The sequence below is a fragment of the Scyliorhinus torazame genome, chromosome 7 (genome assembly GCF_047496885.1).
Source record: "Scyliorhinus torazame isolate Kashiwa2021f chromosome 7, sScyTor2.1, whole genome shotgun sequence".
In the NCBI taxonomy this organism is placed as follows: domain Eukaryota; kingdom Metazoa; phylum Chordata; class Chondrichthyes; order Carcharhiniformes; family Scyliorhinidae; genus Scyliorhinus; species Scyliorhinus torazame.
Window position 1 is genome coordinate 190,637,517 of NC_092713.1, and position 24,979 is coordinate 190,662,495.

A 24,979-nucleotide genomic window follows, 5' to 3' on the forward strand; every position below is an offset into this window, starting at 1 on the left:
TTGCTCAGTCATTTCAGAGGACAGTTAAGAGTCAACCAGATTGCTGTGGATCTGGAGTCAGATGTAGGCCAGACCAGGTAAGGATGGCAGATTTCCTATCCTAAAGGACTTTGGAGAGCCCGGTAGGTTTTACGACAATCAATGATAGTTTTGTGGTCATCATTACTGAAAGGATATTCGAGATCTTTGTTTTTCCCCAACGGGATTTGATTCCACCAGCTGCCATGGTGGGATTTGAACCCATTTCCCCAGAGGATTAGCCTGGGCCTCTGGATTACTGGTCCAGCAACATTGCCACTGCATCCCCGTCTTCCCCTAAGAGTCATGTTTGTGAACGTGGGAGGAGGTGGTGTTGTGGTATTGTCATTAGATTAGTAATCTAGAGACCCAGGATAATGCTCTGGGGACCTTGGTGTGAATCCCACCACAGCAGATGGTAGAATTTGAATTGAATAAAAAAGTCAAAGCCTAGATGACCATTGTCGATTGTTGTATAAAACCCCATCTGGTTCACTAATGCCCTTTAGGGAAGGGAATCTGTCATCCTTACCTGGTCTGGCCGACTGCTGATTCATAGCAATGTGGTTAACTGTTAACTCAGTTAGGGGCAATTAGAGTGCTTATGTTCCATGAATGAATAAAGAAAAATATATGCATTCTGGTGTGTGTCGTGTGTGTGTGTACAAGTTTGTGCTGATATTACGGTTGCTTACCCTGAAGTTGAGGATTAATCTCCATGTCACTGATATTTGTGAAATTATAAAGGTATTGGGAAAGTTTAGTTTTGTCCTCATTTGCTTGGGCCATTTTTCTTTGTTGGTTATAGAAATTTGGAGAAGGGGTTGTTTGACAGTCAAGAATCAGGTAATAAAGAGTATGTTTGTATTCCAACGGGCTTAGAAAGGTGGACATGTTGGGTAACCAATGGACAGGAATATGGAGGTAGGGCAATGGGAGGTGAAAGGTCATGTGATGGGGCCCCTGGAACCTGGCCAAGCAGAGCTTGACAAATTTAGGTGCCTCCCCCGATTATCTCGTTTGGAGGCCCGAGCACTGCTTCTTTCACATTGCAGGGCTGCTGCTGAAGATAGGCGCTGGCATCACCAGCTGCACCATGCTATAAAGGGGTCGGTCACTATTCCATCCAGCCGCTGGAGACTTCGGATTGGGAGGTTCATTGTGTGCCTATGGGCGTAGGACTTGGAAAGAAGTGTCCTGCTGGCTCCCCCAGTGGCCTGTTGCATAACTGCAGTGCTTAACAAGGCATTGAGAAAAGTCTCAGCTAGTGAGTTTGTTGCCTCAAATTAGCCTCAGACCCTAAGGTGAGGGAGGAAAATAAAATCCCCCCCCCCCAGGTCAATGTTATTCTGCTGAACTGGTGCAGGATAAGGGCACGCAGGGGTTTGTGAGTAATACCATGGTTGAATAGAGGCTGCTGATGCTTACTGTCCAGACTGGTGCCTATAAGTTAGGTAAGTTGGGAGAGACAGCAGAAGACTGCTGGCTGTTTTAGGAGTCTACCCCACAGCAGCTCCAGGATGTGGCATGGGGAGATGGGGAGAACAAGCAAACATTGTGTCGTCGTCGTCCCGCACCACCACCGGCCCCTGCAGAATTACACTTGGCGAGAGGGGAAATTGGAAAGGTTGAACAGCAAGCAGGTTTTCAATTTAAATTTAATTATGCTTAAATTTGTACCTGATAAGATCTTGTGTATCTGACAGCACAAGCTGTATAAAGACTGATAAGGACTATCTTAGCCTGGCTGATATCGATCATGGAGTCCCCTGATACTGATCAGGCTGTTAAATTAAGTGCTACACACATGTTGATCACAGCACCCTGAAGGGACTTCTCCGTAACTGTGACAGACTATCTCAAGTGGATTTGCAAATTAAATTCAGGGAGGGTTCTTTTTATCAGTTCAATTTCTCATTTTTGTCTGTAGAAAATATTTTTGCGGTGTTTTCACTGGGATTTCAGCCATGTGCCATGGTGGGAGTAGAACATTTGATACTCTCCACACTTGAGCTGTGAAAATGCCCAGCAGCATAGTAACAACTGCTGCATTTCTAAGCTGAGCGCATGAACCATGTGAAGTACAGGTACAGGTCTGGCACTAGTGGGTATTGGTTTTACCCTGATGGGTACAGGTCCGGCACTAGTGGGTATTGGTTTTACCCTGATGGTACAGGTCTGCCACTAGTGGGTATAGGTCTTACTCTGATGGGTACAGGTCTGGCACTGGTGGATACAAGCCTGGTATTAGTGAGTACAAGTCTGGCACGTATTGATATGGGTTCGACATTAGTGGGTAGAGGTCTGGCACCAGTGGGTGCGGGTTTGGCACTGGTTGAATGTTAGTGGGTGCAGGTCTGACAATGATGGTAACAGTTCTGATTCGGATGGCGTTAGGTCTGAAACTAGTGGATAACAGGTCTGGCACTGGTACAGGGAACTAAGCTTGGGGCCTTTGGAGTACCATGTGGCTCCGTTCCTAAATGTGCTGTGCACTGATCAACTAAGCTGTTGATGGAGTATTTTAGTTTTATTTTACCGAAACATGCATCCCTCCTCAGCGTCTCTGGAAATAAGCCCATAACTCGTTCTTTTCTGTTCAGCCCAAACCATGGGCTTTTATGGTTGAAGGAATTGCTTCCAGTTGATAAGAATGCACCTTGTTTGTTTCTGAATCAGATAGCCTGAGTGTTAAGGTGGGAGGTTCCACACAGTTGGTATCCTGATTTCAGTGTTATCCCTACTCTAACCCTGGCATCACAAGTCTTCTCTCTTAAAGAATAAGATATGGCTATTTCAATAGCCCAGTGGTTAAAGACATGCCTTGCTGCACTTTTGAGCCATGCAAAGCAACAGACTCAGTTTTAAATCCCAGTTTGAGCTGAGTAAGCTGATCATGACAAGAGAAGCCAGGGCAGCACAGTGGTGCAGTGGGTTGGCCCTGTTGCCTCACGGCGCCGAGATCCCAGGTTCGATCCTGGTTCTGGGTCACTGTCTGTGTGGAGTTTGCACGTTCTCCCCGTATTTGCGTGGGTTTCGCTCCCACAACCCAAAGATGTGCAGGGTAGGTGGATTTGCCACGTTAAATTGCCCCTTAATTGGAAAAAATGAATTGGATATTCTAAATTTAATTTTTTAAAGAGGGTAGGGGGGAAGAAAATGAGAGGAAAGGTGGAAGTTAACAGTTTCCCATCAGTCTCACTTGTTCTGTTTGCTCATTATCTGCATGTTCGGGTATTCAGGCAGAATTCTTTCAGGCTGATCTCCTGACCAGATCGTCCTTCCCTCGTAATGGGCCTTTTTCCATTCACTGCCCTGAATGTGGGTGAGTTCTGCAGTGTACATCAAATGCCCCAATACAGTGTAGGAAGACAGTACTGGCAGGAGCAGGAACAGGCCTCACAAGGCACAATTGGACACTCACAGTGCGGTACTGCCAGTTAATGCTGAGACACTCACAGGCTGCACTGCCCTGTCTTGTCTTCTGAAAGTAGAGGAAGTGTAGAGACCAGATGACGTGGTGGATGGGCGTGGGGGTGGCGGAAGTGGAATATCTGTTATATATATTTACATATTGTGCAAACATGTGTGAATATTAAACAAGTTTGTAATTTGCCAACATGATGAGTCTGCTGTGGAATCCCTCCATTATATGTTGTCTATTTATATAGCAGAGACACTAGGGCTTCACTGTTTTTAACAGTGCGATATTTATATTGTGGGCTGGTATCCATAGCAACATCAGCAGCCATTTTGACTTGAGATGGTGATTCCTCCGACCTCTGTCACTGAAGCAAGCAGAGGTTAGGGGCTTGATTTCTCATTCCAGCTCTGTCTCCGGCCAGTTTTGCAAGTTCACAGCAACAAAAGGTCAATTATATTGCTGTAAGGATCCGTACCACCTTCCCCAGGCTCCCACCTTTAGTTCTTGGACATGTCCATCCCTTTGTTGCATTTTCTGACCACGTCAATTGGAAAGCAAAAGATTCTATGTTGCCCAATTTGGATTAGCTGACAGTTAAACAGCCTTGTTTTCTTTATCTCCACTGTTTTTGTTACCAATTAATAAATATGCGTAAAGGAAAGGAACTTTTTTTTAAACATCCTCTGTGACATTTCTCCTGGGTTTCCTTGCTGGAAATTCTGGAGAATGGACAACCCCACAGGAGGAGCTTGTGGAGGGGGGGGGGGGGGGATCATTATAATCTGACACACCCCAATTTAGATGGGAGAGTAAAATGGGGCAGGGTGGAAAACGTGCCCCCTTCCCATCTCATCTCATCAATTCTCTCATCACACAGGTCAGTTAAAATGTAGCAGGCTGTCTGGATCAGGGACATGCGCTGTATGCTTTCTGATACCTATGCTTTTAGATGTGCACTAGCAATGGCTGGGGTTCCCTGTTGCTGGAAAATTACCTCCTGCTTTTCTATTGAGCAAGGAGACATCATCACAGTTATTTTAACAACAATTATGACATGGGCATGATATTCCCAAAAGGGAAGAAAGTCCCCTAGCGAGCGCGTTTAGCCGTGTGAAACACATGACTATTCACCGTGACTCGCTTTGAATAAGGGGCTTGAATGTGATATCGATATCGCTGCTAAGGCCAAAGTTTGTTGCCCGTTCTTGCCCTTAAACCGAGTGACTCGCTAGGTCATTTCAGAGGTCAGTTCTGTTGCAACCACACTACTGTGTGTCTGGAGTCACATGTAGGCCAGACAGGGTAAGGACAGACAGATTTCTTTCCACAAAGGGCATGCGTAAGCTAGATGGGTTTTTACCACAATCGATGATAGTTTTGTGGTTGCCATTACTGAAACTAGTTTCATTTTTAAATTCCACCACCTGCTATGGTGGGATTTGAACCCACGTCCCCAGGTCTCTGGATTACTAGTCCGGTGACAATACCAGTGCCTCACTGCCTCCACGGAGTAATGTAGTAAAACGTCCCAAGGCACTTCATAATAGCCTAATTCGACAAAATCTAACACTGAGTCAAGGAAGGAGATATGAGGAATTCTTGGGCAAAGATAAGATTTAAGGAGCATTTTAAAGGAGGACATGAAAAATGGAGAGGATTGGGGGGAATTCCAGAGTCGGGCAGCAGATGGCACGAGTGCCAATGGTTAGCTCTATTAATTTAGTGATGCCCAGGGGGCCTTTTGGAGGAATGCAGCGTTCTCAGAAGGCTGAGGGGTTGAGGAGGTTACAGATGGCGTTATGGGTGTTAGGAATATGAGGACGAGTATTTTATCATCATGGAGTTCGTGTACCTGGAGCCAATGAATGTCAGTGAGCACTGGAATGATGGGTAAATGGGATTTGGTGCCAGTTAAATTAGAGTTTTGGATGGGCTCAAATGTTTGGAAAATGGAAACTGAGAAGCTGGACTGGAGAACAATGAAAATTGTCAAGTCTGGACGTACTAAAGCCAGGAATGAGCGTTGTATAATATAATAATCTTTATTGTCACAAGTAAGCTTACATTAATACTGCAATGAAGTTACTGTGAAAAGCCTCTTGTCGCCACATTCCAGTGCCTGCTCGGGTACACGGAGGGAGAATTCAGAATGTCCAATTCACCTAACAAGCACGTCTTTCGGGACTTGTGAGAGGAAACCGGAGCACCCGGAGAAAACCCACACAGGCACAGGGAAAAAGTGCAGACTCTGCACAGACAGTTACCCAAGCCGGGAATCGAATCTAGAACCCTGGATCTGTGAAGCAACAGTGCTAACCACTGTGCTACCATGCCGCTATAGCAGCTAATGGGCTAAAGCAGGGGCTGAGATGAGTGATGTTACGGAGGTGGAAGTGAGTGAGCGAGTGAGGGTTTGGTTCAATCCTCCTTGGTTACTGTTTCATGACATAGTCTTGGGCATTCTGGCTATCATAGATGATCTCAGGGACAGTAAGAGATAGATAATTTACACTTTCACTCCATTGTCCAGCAACCTCTGTAGTATACTCACTATATATAGCTCACTACCTTGGCATCCAGTAAAATGATGGACAACTGAGTAAGGAGGCAAAGGAGAAACCCAGTGACTGTTGGTGCCTTATGCATGAAGTGCAATTCCGTGTATTGCTTAAAAAAAAGACATGCAGTTGAAGCTTTTTATTTTGCACTCATCATGACAGATGTAAGGATGCCAAATTTCAAAGGGAATAACAATTTATAGTGCAAGAGAAAATCAGTGTTGATTGGCAGAAACATGTCCCAGGCATTGCGCTTTTCAGAATTAGGCAGATTCCTGGGGTCAGTAGTTCCCTGATGCATTATCCATGGCAATGCTTCGACCAATCAGAGTCACCTGGCCAATCAATCAGCACCCTTTCTCATAACTAATTTCTCCTTTTTAACATTTACATAAGAACATAAGCACCTGGAGCAGGAGATGGCAATTCAGTCCCTCGAACCCACAATTCAGATCAATCATGGCTGATCTCATCTTGCTCCCCATAACCCTTCATCCCGCTACTTATTAGAAACCTACCTATCTCCTCCTTAAATTTGTTTAGTCTGCTGGCATCACTGCACTTTGGGTGGAGAATTCCACAGATTCACGATCCTTTGAGTGAAGTAATTCCTCCCCATTTCTGTTTTAAATCTGCCACTTCTTAGTCTAAATCTATGGACTCTTGTTCTAGAGTGTCCAACAAGGGGAAACATCCACTCCATATCTACCCTGTCAATCCCATTTAGCATTGTATATATCTCAATTAGATCCCCTCTCATTCTTCTAGACTGCTCAATCTCTCTTCATAGGGCAAATACATTTGGTATTCTTGTATCTATCCTGATGAGTGCAAGATGAAAAGCTTTGACAGCGTGTCTCTTTTTACAGCAATACTCATGTTCTGTATTACTGTCGGTAACTAGCTCGGTGGCGCAGTGGATAGCACTGCTGCCTCACGGCGCCGAGGTCCCATGTTCGATCCCGGCTCTGGGTCACTGTCCATGTGGAGTTTACACATCCTCCCCGTGTTTGCGTGGTCCCCGTGTTTGCGTGGGTTTCACCCCACAACCCAAAGATGTGCAGGCTAGGTGGATTGGCCATGCTAAATTGCCCCTTAATTGGAAAAAATTAATTGTGTACTCTTAATTTTAAAAATAGTTCTGTATTACTAAGTGACGATAATTCTCTACATTTACAATATTGGTGAATGTTTCCTAAATTAGAAAAGAATGAAAGAAACATACGATCTATTGTTACATTTTGACATACTTGTAAAGAGCAAACAAATACTTAACTATAAAATATGTTTGCATATAATGCCCTACTCTGCTAGTTTTAACTAAGAGTTTAACTCATATACATGTAAAATTAGGAGGAAAGGTGCTTTAAGTACATATCTTTTGCTGCCTGCATATCTCTTTCTATCTCCGTGCCCTATTGTACTGGTCTCGGTAATTGGAATAATTTTATTTCCCGCTATCCACGAAAGCCAAGTGATAATTACAGACTGCCTGGTCCCTTTCAAAACTCAACTGATGCTTTTAAAAGAAAAAATTAGGATGAGGATCAGCTTAGCTTGCTTTTGGAAGCTTTCGAGCATGTTATTTTAATGCCATCTAAAGTTTCCACAGTCGTGTAATCATTGCAGTTGTAGGATATGCCTTCAGCTTATAGTTAGCACTTTGTGTAAAGATATCTCGCCCAAGCCAATGCCGTTTACCATCAACGTCCAACTGATACATTTTGCATGAGATTTTGCTGTGTATTCTCAACTTTAAGATAAGAATTAAATACGAATAAGGAATATAAAAGAATAAAGAATAAAATAAAGCAGAAGAATAAAATAATATATTTATAACATAAAGGCTACTCATTGACATGTTTCATGGAATAAAGGACAGATACTTTAGCATTCAATCCCCAAAGCCCCGGTAAAAATGAAGATCAGCATTTAATATAGATGAAATTTCTAAATCCGTGGACCTGCTGTTATCTCCCGCTGGGTATTCACAACATTACTGCTAGAAAGCAGCAAATCTCTGATTCAGAATGAACAATATCATTGGAGACCCACAGCACGTTGGTACATATTAAACCAGGAATATTATTAGTCCTAATTATTTTATTAACATTAGCCCAGTATGGCCAGAGAACATAAATTTAAATTTGTGAAAAGTAAATATAGAACTAATAATTAGGATAAATGATTTCACTCAGTGTTTAGCCCCGATATTAACCTAACCCTCTCCCACCACAAGTGGAAATCATTTGGGTCGCGTGCTTGCGCTCCACTGATTTCAACAAGCAGGGTGTGAATCAGGTATGTGTCCATCCTACTTCTTTTTTTATATAAATGTTTTTACATAGAACATACAATGCAGAACATACAATCCATTTTCACATTTTCTTCAGAGTTTACACCCCACCAACAAACAGTAAACGGTAACGAATACAATGTCAATCCCCTTATCAACAACAATGATCCCATCCTCCCACCATCCCCCAAACAATGGCCTACATGACAATATAAGCATCAAATAAAACAAAACCTCCCAAGAAGGAGAAAAAAAGAAAAAGAAAAGTGAATCAGGAATCGCCTACGGTCACCATTGACATATAGAGTCCACCCCCCAACCTCCGCCCCCCCTAATATTCAATGCCATCCAATCCCCGAAAGAGTACCGTGAATGACACCCATGAATTGTAGACAGCCACCCCCCCCCCCCCCGGACTCCTCCCCTCCACTTCCTCTTGTAAACTCCTCCCCCCAACCTCGGTTCCTTCCCCCAACTTTTCACCCTGGCTAGACTCACCGAAACCTGTTCTACCAGGCTCCGATGGCCGCAGCCCCCCCCCCCCCCCCTCACTCCCGTTCATGGGCCGGCATAAACCGGCCAGCATGGAGACCCCCACCTGGGACTCCTTCCCCCTTGCCCGGTCCCAGGAAAACCAAGAAATCTCCTTTTGCACACAACCCCCGCATGCACACCCAAGCCCCAAAGAACCATCATTGCAAATGAAAGCCCCATCTCTTCCCTTGTCCAAATATATACAGCGTCGACTCATTTAGTACATACACCACCACCCAGTGAAAAAATAGTTACATGAGGCTACATCGGTACACGACCATTTCTGAATTCTGCCACAGACCTTCTGCCTTCGCGAACTCCTCCGTTGCTTCCGTCGTCCCAAAATAAATGTCCTTGGATTTGTAGGTCACCCTCAACTTAGCTGGATATACTGTACCGCACTGCACCTTGCTGATGTACAGTGCCTTCTTCACCCAGCTCCCCGCCAGCTCCACCATAAAGTCCTGGTATATACGTATACCAGCTCCAGTCCACTGCACCACCCGCTTCTGCTTTGCCCAGAACAGGACTTTTTCCTTCACACTATACCTACGGAAACACAGAGTTACTACTCTTGGCGGCTCACTCGCCTTTGGTATAGGCCTCCACGACCGATGAGCCCTATCCAGTTCATATCGGGAAGGATCGTCCCCCTCCCCCAAAAGCAGTGCCAACATTGTGGCAAAATACTCCGTCGGCCCCGGGCCTTCCACCCTTTCGGGCAGACCCACAATCCTCAGATTCTGTCACCTGGATCTGTTTTCCAGGTCTTCCATTTTGGCTCGCAGACCCTTGTTGGTCTCTATCACCCTCCGCAACTCCTTCCCCATCAAGGTGAGTTGATCACTGTGCTGCGATAATGCCTCTTCCACTTCCTTCAGTGTCTCACCTTGCTCCTGCACCTCCGCCGCTGCGCTTGATACCGCCGTCCTCACTGGGGAAATCGCCTCCTCCACCAGTACTTTCAATACCGCCCCCATCCCATTCTTCATCCCTTCCATGTGTTTTGTGAACTGTTTTTCAAGTTCCATCGCCATCACCTTGGTCATTTCTTCTGCTGTGAGCGATGCGGCCGCCCCTGGTGCTCCAGCCTCCGCTTTCCTGCGCTGACTTTTTCACTCCACGGCAGACTTCCGTTAACCCCCTTTTTCATGGCCGTTTTTCTCCCAAACTTGGACATTTCTCCTCCCTGTGCCTTCTTACAGCCTTTTCAGCCTCCGTTGCCCCCGGGACCGGGCGTTAAAACTCTGAAATTCCTATTCCCGAGCGGGAGCCCTCCAGTGTGTGGCTGCCTCCCGACCGCCGTCGCCGGAAGTCCTTTCGTGTTCCTCCTACTTCAATCCAACTGGATGGATTATGTTAAAATCGGGGCTAGATATTTGGAATAATCTGCCAGAATGATTAATTGTGTCAAGGAGCATTCAAAATGCAGCTAGTTGTTAGGCTCGGTTAGTTAGGATACTTGAGGAGTAAACTTTACTGATTTTTGAATGTTTCCATATTAATTTTTAATTTTGTGTTCTTATCCAATATTTTTTTAATCTCCTAAATCTCTAGCTAAGCGGGTTTAGCTTGTGTATCTGTCACCCAGCCAGGTAATGGAGTCCCTATTATTCAAAGGTTATTTGGTCTCCTTACTGTCAAATTCTTCCAATTTAAACGGCAAACCAGAACCAGAATGGAGGTTAATAACTGGGCATGTGCAAGGCTTGCTCACGCACAATTGTTCAGAGGTTTGTGATCTTAATTAACTGGTGGTATCTTCCTAAAGGTCCTGGAAGGCAGCAAGTGGAGGCTATACAGGCAGGCCAAATCCTCTCGTGGTAGGGTTGTTAACCTTCCAGGAATAGCCGGGAATATCCTGGAATCGGTATTCATTTTCCACTGGCCAAAGAAAGCCTTCCAGGAGATTTTTAAACCACAACATCAGTGGCAAAGGGAGAAGGCACTGTCAAGGTTGCGGTTTCTTCTCTCGTCTGTGTTTGTTTGATCTGGGCCACCTTTAACGTCGGTGTGCCTTTTTGGGGCCGTTGACTGCACCGGCAGTGCTTGCCGGACATTTAGACATACAAGCATATGAAATAGGTGCATAAGTAGGCCATTCGGCTCTCAAACCTACCCCACCATTTGATAAGATTATGACTGCTCTGATTGTGTTTCGCATTCCACATTCGCGTACACCCCTGATAAACTTTGGTTATCCCTTGCCTAACAGGAAACTATCCACTTTCGCCTTAAAAATATTCAGTGATAGGGCAGCACGGTGGCGCAGTGGTTTGCACTGCTGCCTCAAGGCGCCGAGGTCCAAGGTTCGATCCCGGCTCTGGGTCACCGTCTGTGTGGAGTTTGCACATTCTCCCCGTGTCTGCGTGGGGTTCGCCCCCATAACCCAAAGATGTGCAGGGTAGGTGGATTGGCCATGCTAAATTGCCCCTTATTTGGAAAAAAATGAATTGGGCACTCTAAATGTATAAAAAAGAAATATTCAGTGACACCACTTCCATCGCCTTCTGAGGCAGAGAGTTCCAAAGCTGCACAATCCTCTGAAAAAAAGATTTCTCTTCAATTCTGTCCGATAAGGGCGACCCCTAATTTTAAAACCATGCCCAATCCAGCTGACTGCTGATTAGACGCAGCCACTTCACTGGAAAGTGCAACTTTGTCCTACTGCGGCTCTGATTGGCTACAACAGCTCTGACCTGGGACCTTTAAATGATCCAGGGGTCGTGAGAGCTGGAGCTGGGAATTTAAGAATCCTTCTTAAGCCCTCCTTTAGGGTGGGAGCCTATTGCCAGAATATCGTGTACTTCTCATCTTATCTTCTTTAGGCAGGGAGATACTTTGGACAGAGATGATCCGTTGGCAATCAGTTGATGTTTTCAAACGCTCCCAGACCTGCTCTCGCTGCACTGCTGGCTTTCTGTGACATAACTTCTGCTGACGTTTCCTGGAATATGTCCAGCCAGAGTTGGTAACCCTATCAGGAGGCCCAGGGTCCAGGCCCAGGCAGGACCAAGGAAACATACCTGGCCCAGCTGTAACTAGCACCTGAGGTTTATTGGCACTGATCCAAGTGCATCTAATGCCCCGCATAGCTAATACTTGCTGTCAGAGACAAATGTGTGAAATGAGGGAGATACCTGTTAATTTACAGAAAGGAAATATCTCCAGATTGCCCCCACCATCTCCTCCCCCTTATTCTCTAAAGAATGTATTCTGAAATAAAGTAACCTGTTTCAATAAAACACTTATATGAATCTACGTCTATTGCACATTGTGTTCGCGGCAGGAAGTCAGCCAAGTCACATCAGACCAGGAGAATACAGAGTTAATTGCTTTACAACTGCATTGTAAAACACTTTTAATACTCTTGTCAGTACAATTTAATGTGCATTCTATCAACAGAGTATTAGGGCAGTGACACGTTTATTGCGAGTTTGAGAAAGCCCTGTTTACTGAAAGTTGGCAATGAAGTGCTGCTGAAGAACATCACCTGATAGCCTGATGGCATTTTTACTGTGCTTTATTGCAGCTAATCACCCCGCATGCAATTAGGGTGCAGACCCCTCCCCGGCACATTCCTGGCGTGGTGGAAGTCACACTGTCCTACAAGTCGAAACAGTTTTGTAAAGGGACTCCCGGTCGATTCATCTACACAGGTAAGCCAGCCCATAACCGTGGGGTTTTGTTTTTTGGGAACTTATTGGTGGTGTGGAGTGGCTGGTGGTTCTTTACTCTTTGCTCCTTTGTAGTATTTGTAACCATTGTTGCTTGGTTGATTCTTCCCAGTACACCTGCTCAGAGTTCGCTGTCACGTTGAACGTTCCATTTGATTGTTCTGCCAGTGGCTCTGTTGGTAAATGCACTGGCTGCTGTGGAACGGTGGGTTGTAGACCTCTCGGGGGTCCTGGTTTAATCCCCAATTGAGCTGCACTTGATTTCAGTCCCAGTCACAAATGTGTTTCCTTCCTGTGATGTCTTGCATTCTGCACCCCTGTCCTCCCTCCCTCTCATCCTGGATCACTACCGTAGGAATATGTGTGTGTAGCACCGTCAATATGACGCGAGGCAGGTTGAGGTAATGTCAATTGAAGGCTTTATTAAGCAGAACTTTATCCCCAGCAGCGTGATTACAGAATGCAGCTGCTGAGGGAAATGAAGGGAAAAACTGGGTTCTTATACCGGCATTTCTGGGTGGAGTCCAGTAGGTGGCAGATCCTATCAGGACCTGGCATCCCTCCACCAATAGCCTGTCGACACGTGGTGTACCGTATTACCCCTAATACATACCACCACAGTGTGCGTGTGTGTTAAAAATGGACAGAGATGGAATTAGGCTTGATTGCATTGATGCCCCTATGATCAAAAATAGCCTGCCAAGACTCATTATCCAGGATCATGTCTGCTTGGGGAGAGGTGCTGGGAGTACAGGAGTGAAGGAGAGGGAAGTACTTAGAGTTAGCTGTGCGTTAGCAGAGTTAGGCAGTGGTGGGGACCAGCTGAAAATAAAGGGAAGTTGCAGCATTCACACTGTGTGGGTTGGTTTCTCCGTGGTGTGCAGGCTTGCCCATTTCGACAATACAGTGACTTGTGTGAACTATGGTAGTGTCTGGATGCAGCCTGTGCAGGCATTTGCCCACATATTCACTCCAAACTCCACACGGAAGTAATTCTGTTCCTGGGATCCTGCAGAATTCTTTATGCGTACATTAAAGAGCTCACTCCTAGCCCTCAGAAGCATACGATTGAGTGTAACTCTCTGAAGGTCATTGAAGACATTAAGCCTCCTAAAAACCTAGCTGAATTGTTACTGAGCAGCCAATAGGTTCCCCCATTGACTCCACAGGTCAGACTGCCATGTGATGTGAATCCGAACCATGCTGATTAGGTTGGTACTCAGCTAGATTCCCAGTATGCCCTTAGTGTGCTGTTGGCAGTGAAGGTACCACAGTTGCCCTGGGTGCACCTGGGTTAGGGATAAGAAGCAATTCCTTACCATCATGACTCCCATTGGGTATCACAGGTACAAGCAGGAGATCAGTAGCTGCCTCAACTAATAAAACATCCTGAACCAGACTTGAGAGTTCAGACTCAATCAGTTATTCACTTGTGAAGAGACATCATTGTCAAGTCTTATCCTGGCCTCAACAAGCAGGGGCTGTGGTTAGTGACCTGGATTGATAAATCTCCCTCATGCAAGAGACACTGGCATGTTTACAGCCACGAGCACCTCTCCAGCTGAGATCAGCTAACTTAACAGATAGGTTAACAGTTCCCCTCATCAGTAGCCTGGGCTGGATTAGATCTGGTGATGATTACTTTATAACCTGACTCTCTCCCCCTTCAAGGTGCTTTTACCAGCATCACGGTACCGAATCGCACTAAAGAAAATAGCTCTTCCAAAGAGCTGGCACAGGTGTGATGGGCCGAATTGTCTTGATCTGTGGTGTAAGATTCTATGATTCAAACACTAACTCCTGTTTTATGTGTTTGGCACTTGTAGTCAATGCCAGGGCCAAATATATGCTCACTGCTTTTTGGCAGTGAAGACCCACTTTTGGCTGTTACATCAACCCATCAACCCTGTCCCCCCAATGGCCTTCTAAGCACACAGAGCCTGTTGGGTACTTGAGTATGCTTCTTCCAAGATCTTAGTTGAACAACAGCACAAGTGCATAGCAGATCTAATGATACAAATACACACACTCGGAGACTTAAAACACATGGACGCACATGCGCATGCATCCATACGTATGGTTACACATATATGCGTATACACACAAGAGACACAAAAACACACACTGGCATGCGCACATTGCTCTCACATGTGGGAAACATGTACATATGGGCCCACGTTCTGGACAGGCAAACATATTAGTGTGAATTACAGTTTCATTTTTCCCCAAGGGCCTGAATGAAAATTTAAAACTCCGATTCTCATGAGACTGCCCTTGTGGCGACCATATTTGCAAAGACCCCTTGCGATGGATAGAAACAAGCAGGTGTAGAGTTAATTCAATGGAACATGAAACCATCACTCTGAGTTTTAAGTTTAATAGTGCTAGAATCTCTCATACATGATTACACAAATAAAAAGCCAATTATGGGGATGTAATGAAAGTATTTGACTAATAGTTCCTTTAATTGTATTGCAGATAGAATTAGCCTGCCGACAGTACAATTTAAACACTGGCATAAATATAAAACCATTATTTTTATTTACGGGGAAACAGAAGCCAAGTTTTGCCATTGCTTTTAAAACAAATAGAAATTATAATTTCCTAATTTGCAAATATCACAACGTCAGACTACATCAGAAGTCATTCAAACAGGCAATGGAGGAGGAAGCACAGTTTTTTCATTTGATTGTAGTCTGTGGCAAGTGGAGTCATGATGCACATGTTAGAAGACCTGAGTTTTATTGCTAGTAGTACAGGCAGGCACAAAGATGACCCAGGCCATGACCATGTAGTGAGAGTGGGTGGAAGTGTTCCCTCCCTACATATATTAAGAGCCTGGGCTGGATTAGATCTGGTGATGATTACCCGAGTGACTTTTAAAATGTATTTCTAGACTGTGATGTTGTACACGTCAAAATGGTGCGAGAGTGTTCCTCCAAGGATTGATTCCTCCACTCAGTGTACCAAATGGGCATCCCACTCTTGAGTTATACTGCCAGTCGCTCATCGCAATGCCTACCCAAAGCCATTTCACGATGATGTGGAAGTGCCAGTACAACGGATAGGCTTTTTGGGGGGGGGGGTTCTCCCGTTGAGCTATATGCTGTTTTCCTTTTCACTCTCGCTCTCTCTGCATTTCTATGTGAGGCCTGAACCCTTTCCAGTTTGCAAGGATATGAGTCAATCGGCTGCCACTTTAGTCTGTACTCTTAAAATCTCCACTAGGTGTATCTGGGCACAGGACCTGGGGGTGGAACATTACTCATGGTCTTCCATTGTGAGGCAAGTAGCTATTGCTGAGTGGACATGTTGACCCCGGAGGGCTTGCAGGAATTGGAGAACTTGCCACATGCAGCTGCATTTTCAAATCCCCAGCATGGCACCCAGGCACATCAGAACTTCAGGTGAGTCAGGCTGGCTCTTGAATGGATGCCAGGGCTACAATTAGCACCTCTCTGAAATAGTTAATGAGAAACCGAGTTCGGTTTCACAGATACACCATCACTTTCCATTCTGGTCTACAGGACTGTCAACCTGCTCCCCCTAGTGGTGGACCAGGAATTACATTACCCGGCTTGGAACAGAAACTATCCAGGTCAGGTAGGCCCCAGTCCGTGACTGTGATGCAATGGTAATGAAAAAAGGAATCGCATTTATGTAGCACCTTTCGTAATCACAGGCAATCCCAAAATGCTTTACAACAAAAGAAGTACTTTGGAAGTGTTATAATGTAAGAAGCACAGCAACCAATTTGTGCACAGTAAGCTCCCACAACAACAATATGATAATGTGGCGCAGTGGATAGCACTGGGACTGCGGCACTGAGGACACGGGTTTGCATCCCGGCCCTGGGTCACCATCCGTGTGGAGTTTGCACATTCTCCCCATGTCTGCGTGGGTTTCAACCCCACAACCCAAAGATGTGCAAGTTAGGTGGATTGGCCATACTAAATTGCCCGTTAATCGGAAAAAAAAATTGGGTACTCTAAATTTATAAAAAAAGAAAAAAAAGAAAAAACAATGTGATAATGACTGGATAATCTGTTTTTGATTGAGGGATAAATATGGAGGAACAAATAACAGAGAACCCGAGGGTCAGTAACTTTCTGGGAGCAAATCTTTAATTTTTTTTCATAAAATTTGGAGTACCCAATTCATTTTTTCTCATTAAGGGACAATTTAGAGTGGCGAATCCACCTCGCCTGCACATCTTTTGGATTGTGGGGGCAAAACCCATGCAAACATAGGGAGAATGTGTAAACTCCACACGGACAGTGACCCAGAGCCGGGAGCGATTCAGGGAGCAAATTAACGAGTCTGTCTAGGTTCGGAAACGCGCTGATACCCCCAAACACAAATCACTTCCAGGGCCGATGCATGTGGAAAAGAATAGTGGGCGATGCATGCTCAGGCACAAAGACTGGCCGACGCAGACAGATTCTGGGACAAAACATGTCCTGGGAAGGCATGACCCGTGATAGTCCTGGATAATGCGGGTTCGTCAACCTGGAGAACTCCACCTGAATGAGCAGACTGTAAATCAAAATAAGAAAATTGATCAAATGAAGAAATTACCACATCTGGGGCGTCATTCTCCGACTCCCCAGCGGGTCGGAGAATGGCCGTTGGCCGCCGTGAATCCCGCCCCCGCCGGTTGCCGAAGTCTCCGGTACCGGAGACTGGGCGGGGGCGGGAATCGGGCCGCGCCGGTTGGCGGGCCCCCCCGCTCAATTCTCCGGCCGGATGGGCCGAAGTCCCGCCGAGAAATTGCCTGTTCCGCCGGCGTAAATTAAAGTAGGTATTTACCGGCGAGACAAGGTGGCGCGGGCGGGCTCTGGGGTACTGGGGGTGGGCGCGGGGCGATCTGACCCGGGGGGGTGCCCCCACGGTGGCCTGGCCCACGATCGGGGCCCACCGATCCGTGGGCGGGCCTGTGCCGTGGGGGCACTCTTTTCCCTCCACCTCCGCAACGGCCTCCACCATGGCGGAGGCGGAAGAGACTCCCTCCACTGCGCATGCGCGGGAAACTTTCAGCGGCCGCTGACGCTCCCGCGTATGCGCCGCCCCGATATGTCATTTCCGCGCCGGCTGGCGGGGCAACAAACGCCGTTTCCGCCAGCTGGCGGGGCGGAAATCCCTCCGGCGCCGGCCTAGCCCCTCAATGTCGGGGCTCGGCCCCCAAAGATGCGGAGCATTCCGCACCTTTGGGGCGGCGCGATGCCCGTCTGATTGGCGCCGTTTTGGGCGCTAGTGGGCGGACATCGCGCCGTTGGGGGAGAATTTTGCCCCTCATCTGAAAGACAGTGGGCAAGATTCTCCACTCCCGTGCCGGTTGGGAGAATCGCCTGGGCCGCCAAAATTTCCCGGGACGCCGGTCCGACGTCCTCCCGCGATTCTCCCAAGTGGCGCAAACGGCCCCGTCGAGTTTCGCTGGCCGCAGGCCGGAGAATCGCCGGAGACACCCAAAATGGCGATTCTCTGGCACCCCCGCTAATCTCAGGCCCGGGTGGGCCGAGCGGCCAGGCCAAAACGGCGGGTTCCCCCCGGCGCTGTCCACACCTGGTCACTCCCGTCGGGAACAGCGCGGGAACGCTGGGGGGTGGCCTGCAAGGGGGGGGGGGGCGGATCCTGCACCGGGGGGTACCTCAAATGTGGGATGGCCCGCGATCGGTGCCCACCGATCGTAGGGCCGTCCTCTCTGAAGGAGGACCTCCTTCCTTTCGCGGCCCTGCAAGACGCAGAGAGGACAGCAACCACGTATGCGCGGGTTGGCGCCGGCCAACCCGCGCATGTGCGGGTGACGCCAGTTATGTGGCGCCGGCCGCGTCATCTATGCGGCGCCGCCTTTACGCGGCGACAAGGCCTGGCGCGTGTAGATGACGCGGCCCCGATCCTAGCCCATTGTCGGGGCCTGAATCGGTCGGGATCGGGGCCGTTTCGCGCCGTCGTGAACCTCAACGCCGTTCACGACGGCGTGGGCACTTCGGCGCGGGAGTGGAGAATCCCGCCCACGACCTCTGTGCGGTGCTGCTTCAGCACAGCTCAGGAGATTTGAACTCTTAACCTTCACTGACTCAGAAGTATTAGTGCTATGAACTGAACCACTGGGAGTGGGTGTGAAAGAGCCTCTGACTCAGCATTGTTAGGGATTAGGGTTAGGGAGGGGTGGCGAGGAAGGGGTCGAAGTCCAGGTTAAGGTTTACTGCTCATGATACAGGCCTCTCTTTGCCAGTTCAACAAGTTGGTTTGGAAAGTGGGCGTGGCAAAGACTTGCTGTGATTCCTGCTGTGGCGTGCGATAGATCACCAAAATGAACTCAGCTGATGTACAGTGAACCGCCACCTGGCAAAACACCAGAGGCTGCCAGGAAAATAATGCCCTTTTGGAATGGAGGGTCGCAAACTGTGAGTGGAAAAGCTTAAATATAGTAGCACGGTGGCACTGTGGGTAACACTACTGCCTTGGAGGACAGCCCGATGGCGAAGTGGGTTAGCCCTGATGCCTCACGGCGCCGAGGTCCCAGGTTCGATCCCGACTCTGGGTCACTGTCCGTCTGGAGTTTGCACATTCTCCCCGTGTTTGCGTGGGTTTTACCCCCACAACCCAAAAGATGTGCAGGTTAGGTGGATTGGCCACGCTAAATTGCCCCTTAATTGGAAACAAATAATTGGGTACTCTAAATTTTTTTTTAAACTTTAAAAAAAACACTACTGCCTTGGGCGACATGGTGGCACAGTGGTTACCACTGCTGCCTCACAGCACCAGGGACCGGGTTCAATTCCAGCCTTGGGTGACTGTCTGTGTGGTGTTGGCACGTTCTCCCTCTGTCTGCGTGGGTTTCCTCCGGGTGCTCTGGTTTCCTCCCACAGTCCAAAGATGTGTAGGTTACGTGGATTGGCCATGCTAAATTGGCCCTTAGTATCCAGACACTAAGGTGAGATTATGGGGTTAGGACGGGTGTGTGGACCAAGGTGGGGTGCTCCTTTGGAGGATCAGTGCAGACTCAATGTGCCAAATGGCCTCCTTCTGCACTGTAGGGATTCTATGAACTGAAACAAGCAGTTTAATCTTGACAGGCCACACAAGGAAACTATGAACTCATCATCCCCCTTGGCAGAATGTCCAAACAATTGAAATTAATGGGAACAACATACCCAGTGGGAACAAGGTGCCGTTCTTTTTTCCCAATTAAGGGGCAATTTAGCATGGCCAATCCACCTAGCCTGCACATTGTTGGGTTGTGGGGGTGAGACCCACACAGACATGAGGAGAATGTGCAAATTCCACATGGAAAGTAACCCTGGGCCGGGATCGAACCCGGGTCCTCAGCACCGTGAGGCAGCAGTGCTAACCACTGCGCCGCCGTGCCGCCCAAGATTAATCTGCTTGAGTGTGGTTTAATTTCACAATCCTGAAGGAAGACAGTGAGCAAATTGTCAATGTTATTTGCGTTGGTTGATGGTGGTTGCGGGTTATTTTAAGGGTGGGTTTGGGAGAGGAGTGGGTGGGTGGGTTGCACAATGTTATGAAATGAGCATTCCAGTGGGTCATTTTCTCCCTGCTACAACAGGCCGGGTGGATATTGGCAGATTGCCGTGTGTCTACACTGTTGTTGCACCTAATTGAAAACCATAAGCATGACTGTGGAAGAAAAATTTGTTTGTCGTACAATCATTCTAACATCAAATTAAAGAAAATGGTTACAAGCCATTTAGCCAGGGTTTCACACTGAGTTCAAGAAATCCCCAAACAATTTTTGCTCCACTTAATGAAGACAGTCAGCATTTTTGCAAGAAGGAAAATTGAGAAACGCATACTCTGTCTCTGCTCTGCAGGAGAAATAATGCAGTTTAATAGTAAAATCTTTAGCCTCTGAAGGACATGAAGCATAAATCCTGTCGTATTCTCCAACCAGCAGACTGCTGTTTTTTAATTGACTTTATTGGTCCCTTGTAGGTTTTGAATAACAACCCAACTAGCTGTTTAGCAAAGCTATCCAAGGTTTGTGTGTAAGCCATTCATATTTCCCATGTGAACTTGTTTTAACTCCCACATACTTTGTACTGCTTTTTTTTTTAACAAGCCTCATTATAGTCCTACAGGAAATAGACCAATTGGAAGTTCTGATCCTAACACATTCCATGAAACATTCCAAAAACCTGGAGTTTTTTTTTCTTTGACTCTGCAATGTTCCACAGCGAACATTGTGTTCTGGAACATATTATAAAACCACAGTGGCCATGTGTTTTCTCAGAGGGAATTGACTTCAGTCCTTCAGCTAAAATACTTAAGCATTGCTTGTTCGATTGACCTCATTTGGAGGAGGGGGAGAGCAAGCGGAGAAGGGCTGGGTGGGTAGGAAGAATAGGGATGCGGTGTGTGCAGGGGGTGGGGGGGCGGGGGGAGGGGGGGGACAAGCAAACTGAACTGCAACCTCTTTGCAATCTGGTTCAGTACACAATCAGCCGTGCTTTCCTCTCTTGTACAACTAGTCCTCCGCTCCTCATGGTTGAATGCTTGTGGTTGGGTCTCATTTAGCAGAAATTATTTTTAACTGATGAGCCAAAATTTGCCCTGTAACCATCTATCTACCTGTGAGCTGCCACTCAGGCTGACCTGAATCACATTCCTCTGAATTTATTTATTTTTTAAAAATGCACACGTGAAATTCATGAGCTGATCTCAAATAGGGAGCATGCTGCAGACAAGGTTGCACGCCCGAGCAGTGCCCCTTGGGCAGTTAGAGTTTATAGAATAGAATTCCTACAGGGCAGATGGAAGCCATTCGGCCCATTGAGTCGCAGCCAAACCTTTGAAAGGACACCTTACCTAGGCCCACTCCCCCATCCTATCCCCATAACCCCACCGAACCGACACATTTTTGGACACGAATGGGCAATTTAGTATGGCCAATCCAACTAACCTGCTCATCTTTGGACTGTGGGAGGAAATCGGAGTGCCCAGAGGAAACCCACGCAGACATGGGGGGAAAGTGCAAACTGCACATAGTCAGTTACCTAAAGCCAGAATTGTGTTATGGGCCAGGGTTTAAAGAACCCCAAAGTGTATCATGGAGTTCACCTGACCCACAACTTTTACTAGATTGTGGGTATGGGGAGCACATGGCCCACTCTACAAGTGTGGTACTGCAGAAATGGAAAAGTATTTTTTAAAGCAAAACAATGTTTATTCTATGAACTCAAGTTAACCTTTTTAAAACATACAGTGAACATCTTATCAACCATTAACTCAAATACAACCCCCAAAAAATACAACACTAGGTAATCCTTTAAGCTTTCCTTTTAACATCCATAAGACTTAAAACACCTTTTACCAGAAGCACATCAGGTTTAAGTCACTACTGTTATTAGTTTTAAATCACCAGGATCGATTTACAGTCTTTAGATTACAGAGAGAGATTCATACACCTCTGGCTGTGACTTCAGCTATCCAACTCTGAAAACGAAACTAAAACGCACCCTGCAGCAAACAACCTAAAACGAAAGTAAAAAGCTGACAGACAGCCCAGCTCCACCCACTCTCTGACATCACTGCAGTAATAAACACCCATTTCTGAAAGGTACTCTCACTACAGATACTTACATGCATACCCATTTATAAACACCCATTTCTTAAAGGTACTCTCACATGACACCTCCCCCCAAGAAAAAAAAAAACCCATCAACTTCAAGATGGTTTCATTTTTCACCTTTTCACTATCCTTTAACAAATGAACACAGTAAATATACTTTTTTGTTTCAAAAAACAACACACGCAAACAGATATAATAATATAGTCAATTTTTTTTTCTTCTTCCTCCAACTGGAATCCTTCTTGATTGACAGTCTCTTTGAACAAGAAGGTCTCGGCACAATCCGTCCATTTCTCTACGCCTCGGCATTTCTATTTAAAGTCAGATACTTTAGTTCAATCTGATTCCAGAGTCCCTTGTAATTCTCCAACACAGGAGCATTGGTTATCACAGCTTTCAGGCAGTCAAATGCCTGTTGACACTCCGCTGTCCACTCGAATTTGTTACGCTTTTTCAGCAAGTCCTTCAGTGAAGTAATCACGCTACAAAACCTTTGCACAAATGTTCGATCAAATCCACTCATGCCAAGAATTTGCATTATTTCCCTTCATCTTGAGGGTATCGGAAACTCCTCAATAACTGTTGGTTTCACATCCCGTGTGACCATTCGACCCTGTCCGATTGTATGGCCAAGGAAAGTGACCTGGGCTTTTCCAAATTCACTTTTGGCTAGGTGTACCACCAAACCCGCCTCCTGAAGTCGATTGAATAACTCCATGACCGGCTGAAAATGACCAGATCGTCAATGTATACCGCACAATTGGGTAATCCTGAAACAACTTTGTTAGTTAACCGTTGAAATGTGACTGGAGCGTTTTTCATGCCAAATGGCATAACTTTGAATTGGTATTTACCATCTGCAGTCACAAAAGCTGAAATCTCCTTCGCCCTTTCGGATCAAGGTACCTGCCAGTAACCTTTAAGTAAATCCAGTTTGGAAATAAAAGCTGATTGTCCCACTTTCTCAATGCAATCCTCCAAACGTGGGATAGGATAAGAGTCTGTTCTTGTAACTGCATTCACCTTTCTATAGTCCACACACAACCGTTGGGTACCGTCTGGTTTAGGTACCATCACTATGGGTGAGCTCCATTGGCTGAAACCCACTTCAATTATGCCATTTTGAAGCATACTCTCAATCTCTTTGTTAACCTGTGCCAACTTTAAAGGGTATGAATGTTGTTTGATTGGAACAGCATTTCCCACATCTACATCATGTATAGCCATTTTAGTCCTTCCCAATTTATCTCTACAAACTTGCCCACGTGATATCAATAACTCTTTCAGGTCAGTTCGTTTTCCCTCTGGAAGGTAACTCAACAATTTATCCCAATTTTTAAGAACATCCTCGTTTTCCAATTTAATTTAAAAAAAAAAAAATTTAGAGTACCCAATTTATTTTTTCCAATTAAGGGACAATTTTAGCATGTTCAATCTACCTACCTTGCATATCTTTGGGTTGAGGGGGCGAAACCCACGCAAACACGGGGAGAATGTGCAAACTCCACACGGACATTGACCCACAGCCAGGATCGAACCTGTCACCTTGGCGCTGTAAGACTGCAGTGCTACCACTGCGCCACTGTGCTGCCCTTCCAATTTAAGTTGTGGTATGTCAAATTCACAGTCATCTGGATTTGGTTTGTCACTTTAAGTTAGAATCATTAAAACCTCCTTTCTCTCTCCTTCCCTTTCAAAGTACCTTTTAAGCATATTCACATGACACACTCGAGTTTTCCTTCTATCTGGTGTTTTTAACCACATAATTCACCTCACTTAATTTCCATTCAATCTGACAAGATCCACAAAACCTAGCTTCTAAAGGTTCACCTACCACGAGTAACAACACTAAAACTTTATCTCCACTGGCAAAACTACGAACTTTGGATTTCTTGTCCGCGACCCGTTTCATCACATTTTGTGCAACTTTTAAATGTTGTCTAGCCAATTCACCTGCTCTATTTAATCGTTCCCTAAAATTTGACACGTAATCCAATAATGTAATTTCCGATTTCTCACTCACCAATTTTTCCTTAATCAATTTAAGTGGTCCTCTTACCTCATGACCAAAAATTAGTTCAAAAGGACTGAATTTGGTTGACTCATTAGGTGCATCCCTAATTGCAAACAGTACAAATGGAATTCCTTTATCCCAATCCTCTGGATAATCTTGACAATAAGCCCTCAACATTGTCTTTAATGTCTGATGCCACCTTTCTAACGTTCCCTGCGATTCTGGATGATACGCAGTTGATTTCAATTGTTTTATTCCTAAGCTATCCATAACTTCTTTGAATAACCTTGAGGTAAAATTTGATCCTTGATCCGATTGTATTTCTGTAGGTAGTCTATATCCAGTAAAGAATTTAAGTAACTCCTCCACAATCTTTTTGGCTGTAATATTACGTACTGGAATGGCCTCTGGAAACCTAGTAGACACTTCCATTATAGTCAGAAGTTTTTTAATTCCCGCTTTTTGTTTTAGGAAGCGATCCTACGCAATCAATTAGGACCCTTGTAAAAGGTTCCTCAAATGCTGGAATGAGTATTAAGGGCACTGGTTTTCTCGCTGCTTGAGGTTTCCCTATCACTTGACATGTGTGACATGATTGACAAAATTTAACATCAGTCCAGGCCAATAAAAATGTTTCTGGATTTTAGCTTGAGTTTTCCTTATTCCCAAATGACCTCCCATTGGAACCTCATGTGCAACTCGCAACACCTCCTTTCTATACCCTACCGGCAATACTACTTAATGAACTTCTGCCTACTTTTCATCCGCCTGCATATGTAAAGGTCTCCATTTTCTCATCAAGACATCACTTTTACGGTAATAACACTCTGATATACTCTCAGATTCCTCTTCCGTGTATGCTT

At 46.0% G+C, this 24,979-nt stretch overlaps 1 protein-coding gene across 4 annotated transcripts in view; it reads left to right on the forward strand.

The window, feature by feature from the left end:
• Positions 1-24,979, forward strand: part of ebf1a (EBF transcription factor 1a) — a 551,914-nt gene that overhangs the window by 354,883 nt on the left and 172,052 nt on the right. For all 4 annotated transcript variants that reach the window (XM_072511902.1, XM_072511903.1, XM_072511900.1 and 1 more), the window contains exon 10: positions 12,363-12,489. In XM_072511902.1, the coding sequence (XP_072368003.1) occupies positions 12,363-12,489 (127 nt within the window). The remainder of the gene's footprint in view (positions 1-12,362; positions 12,490-24,979) is intronic.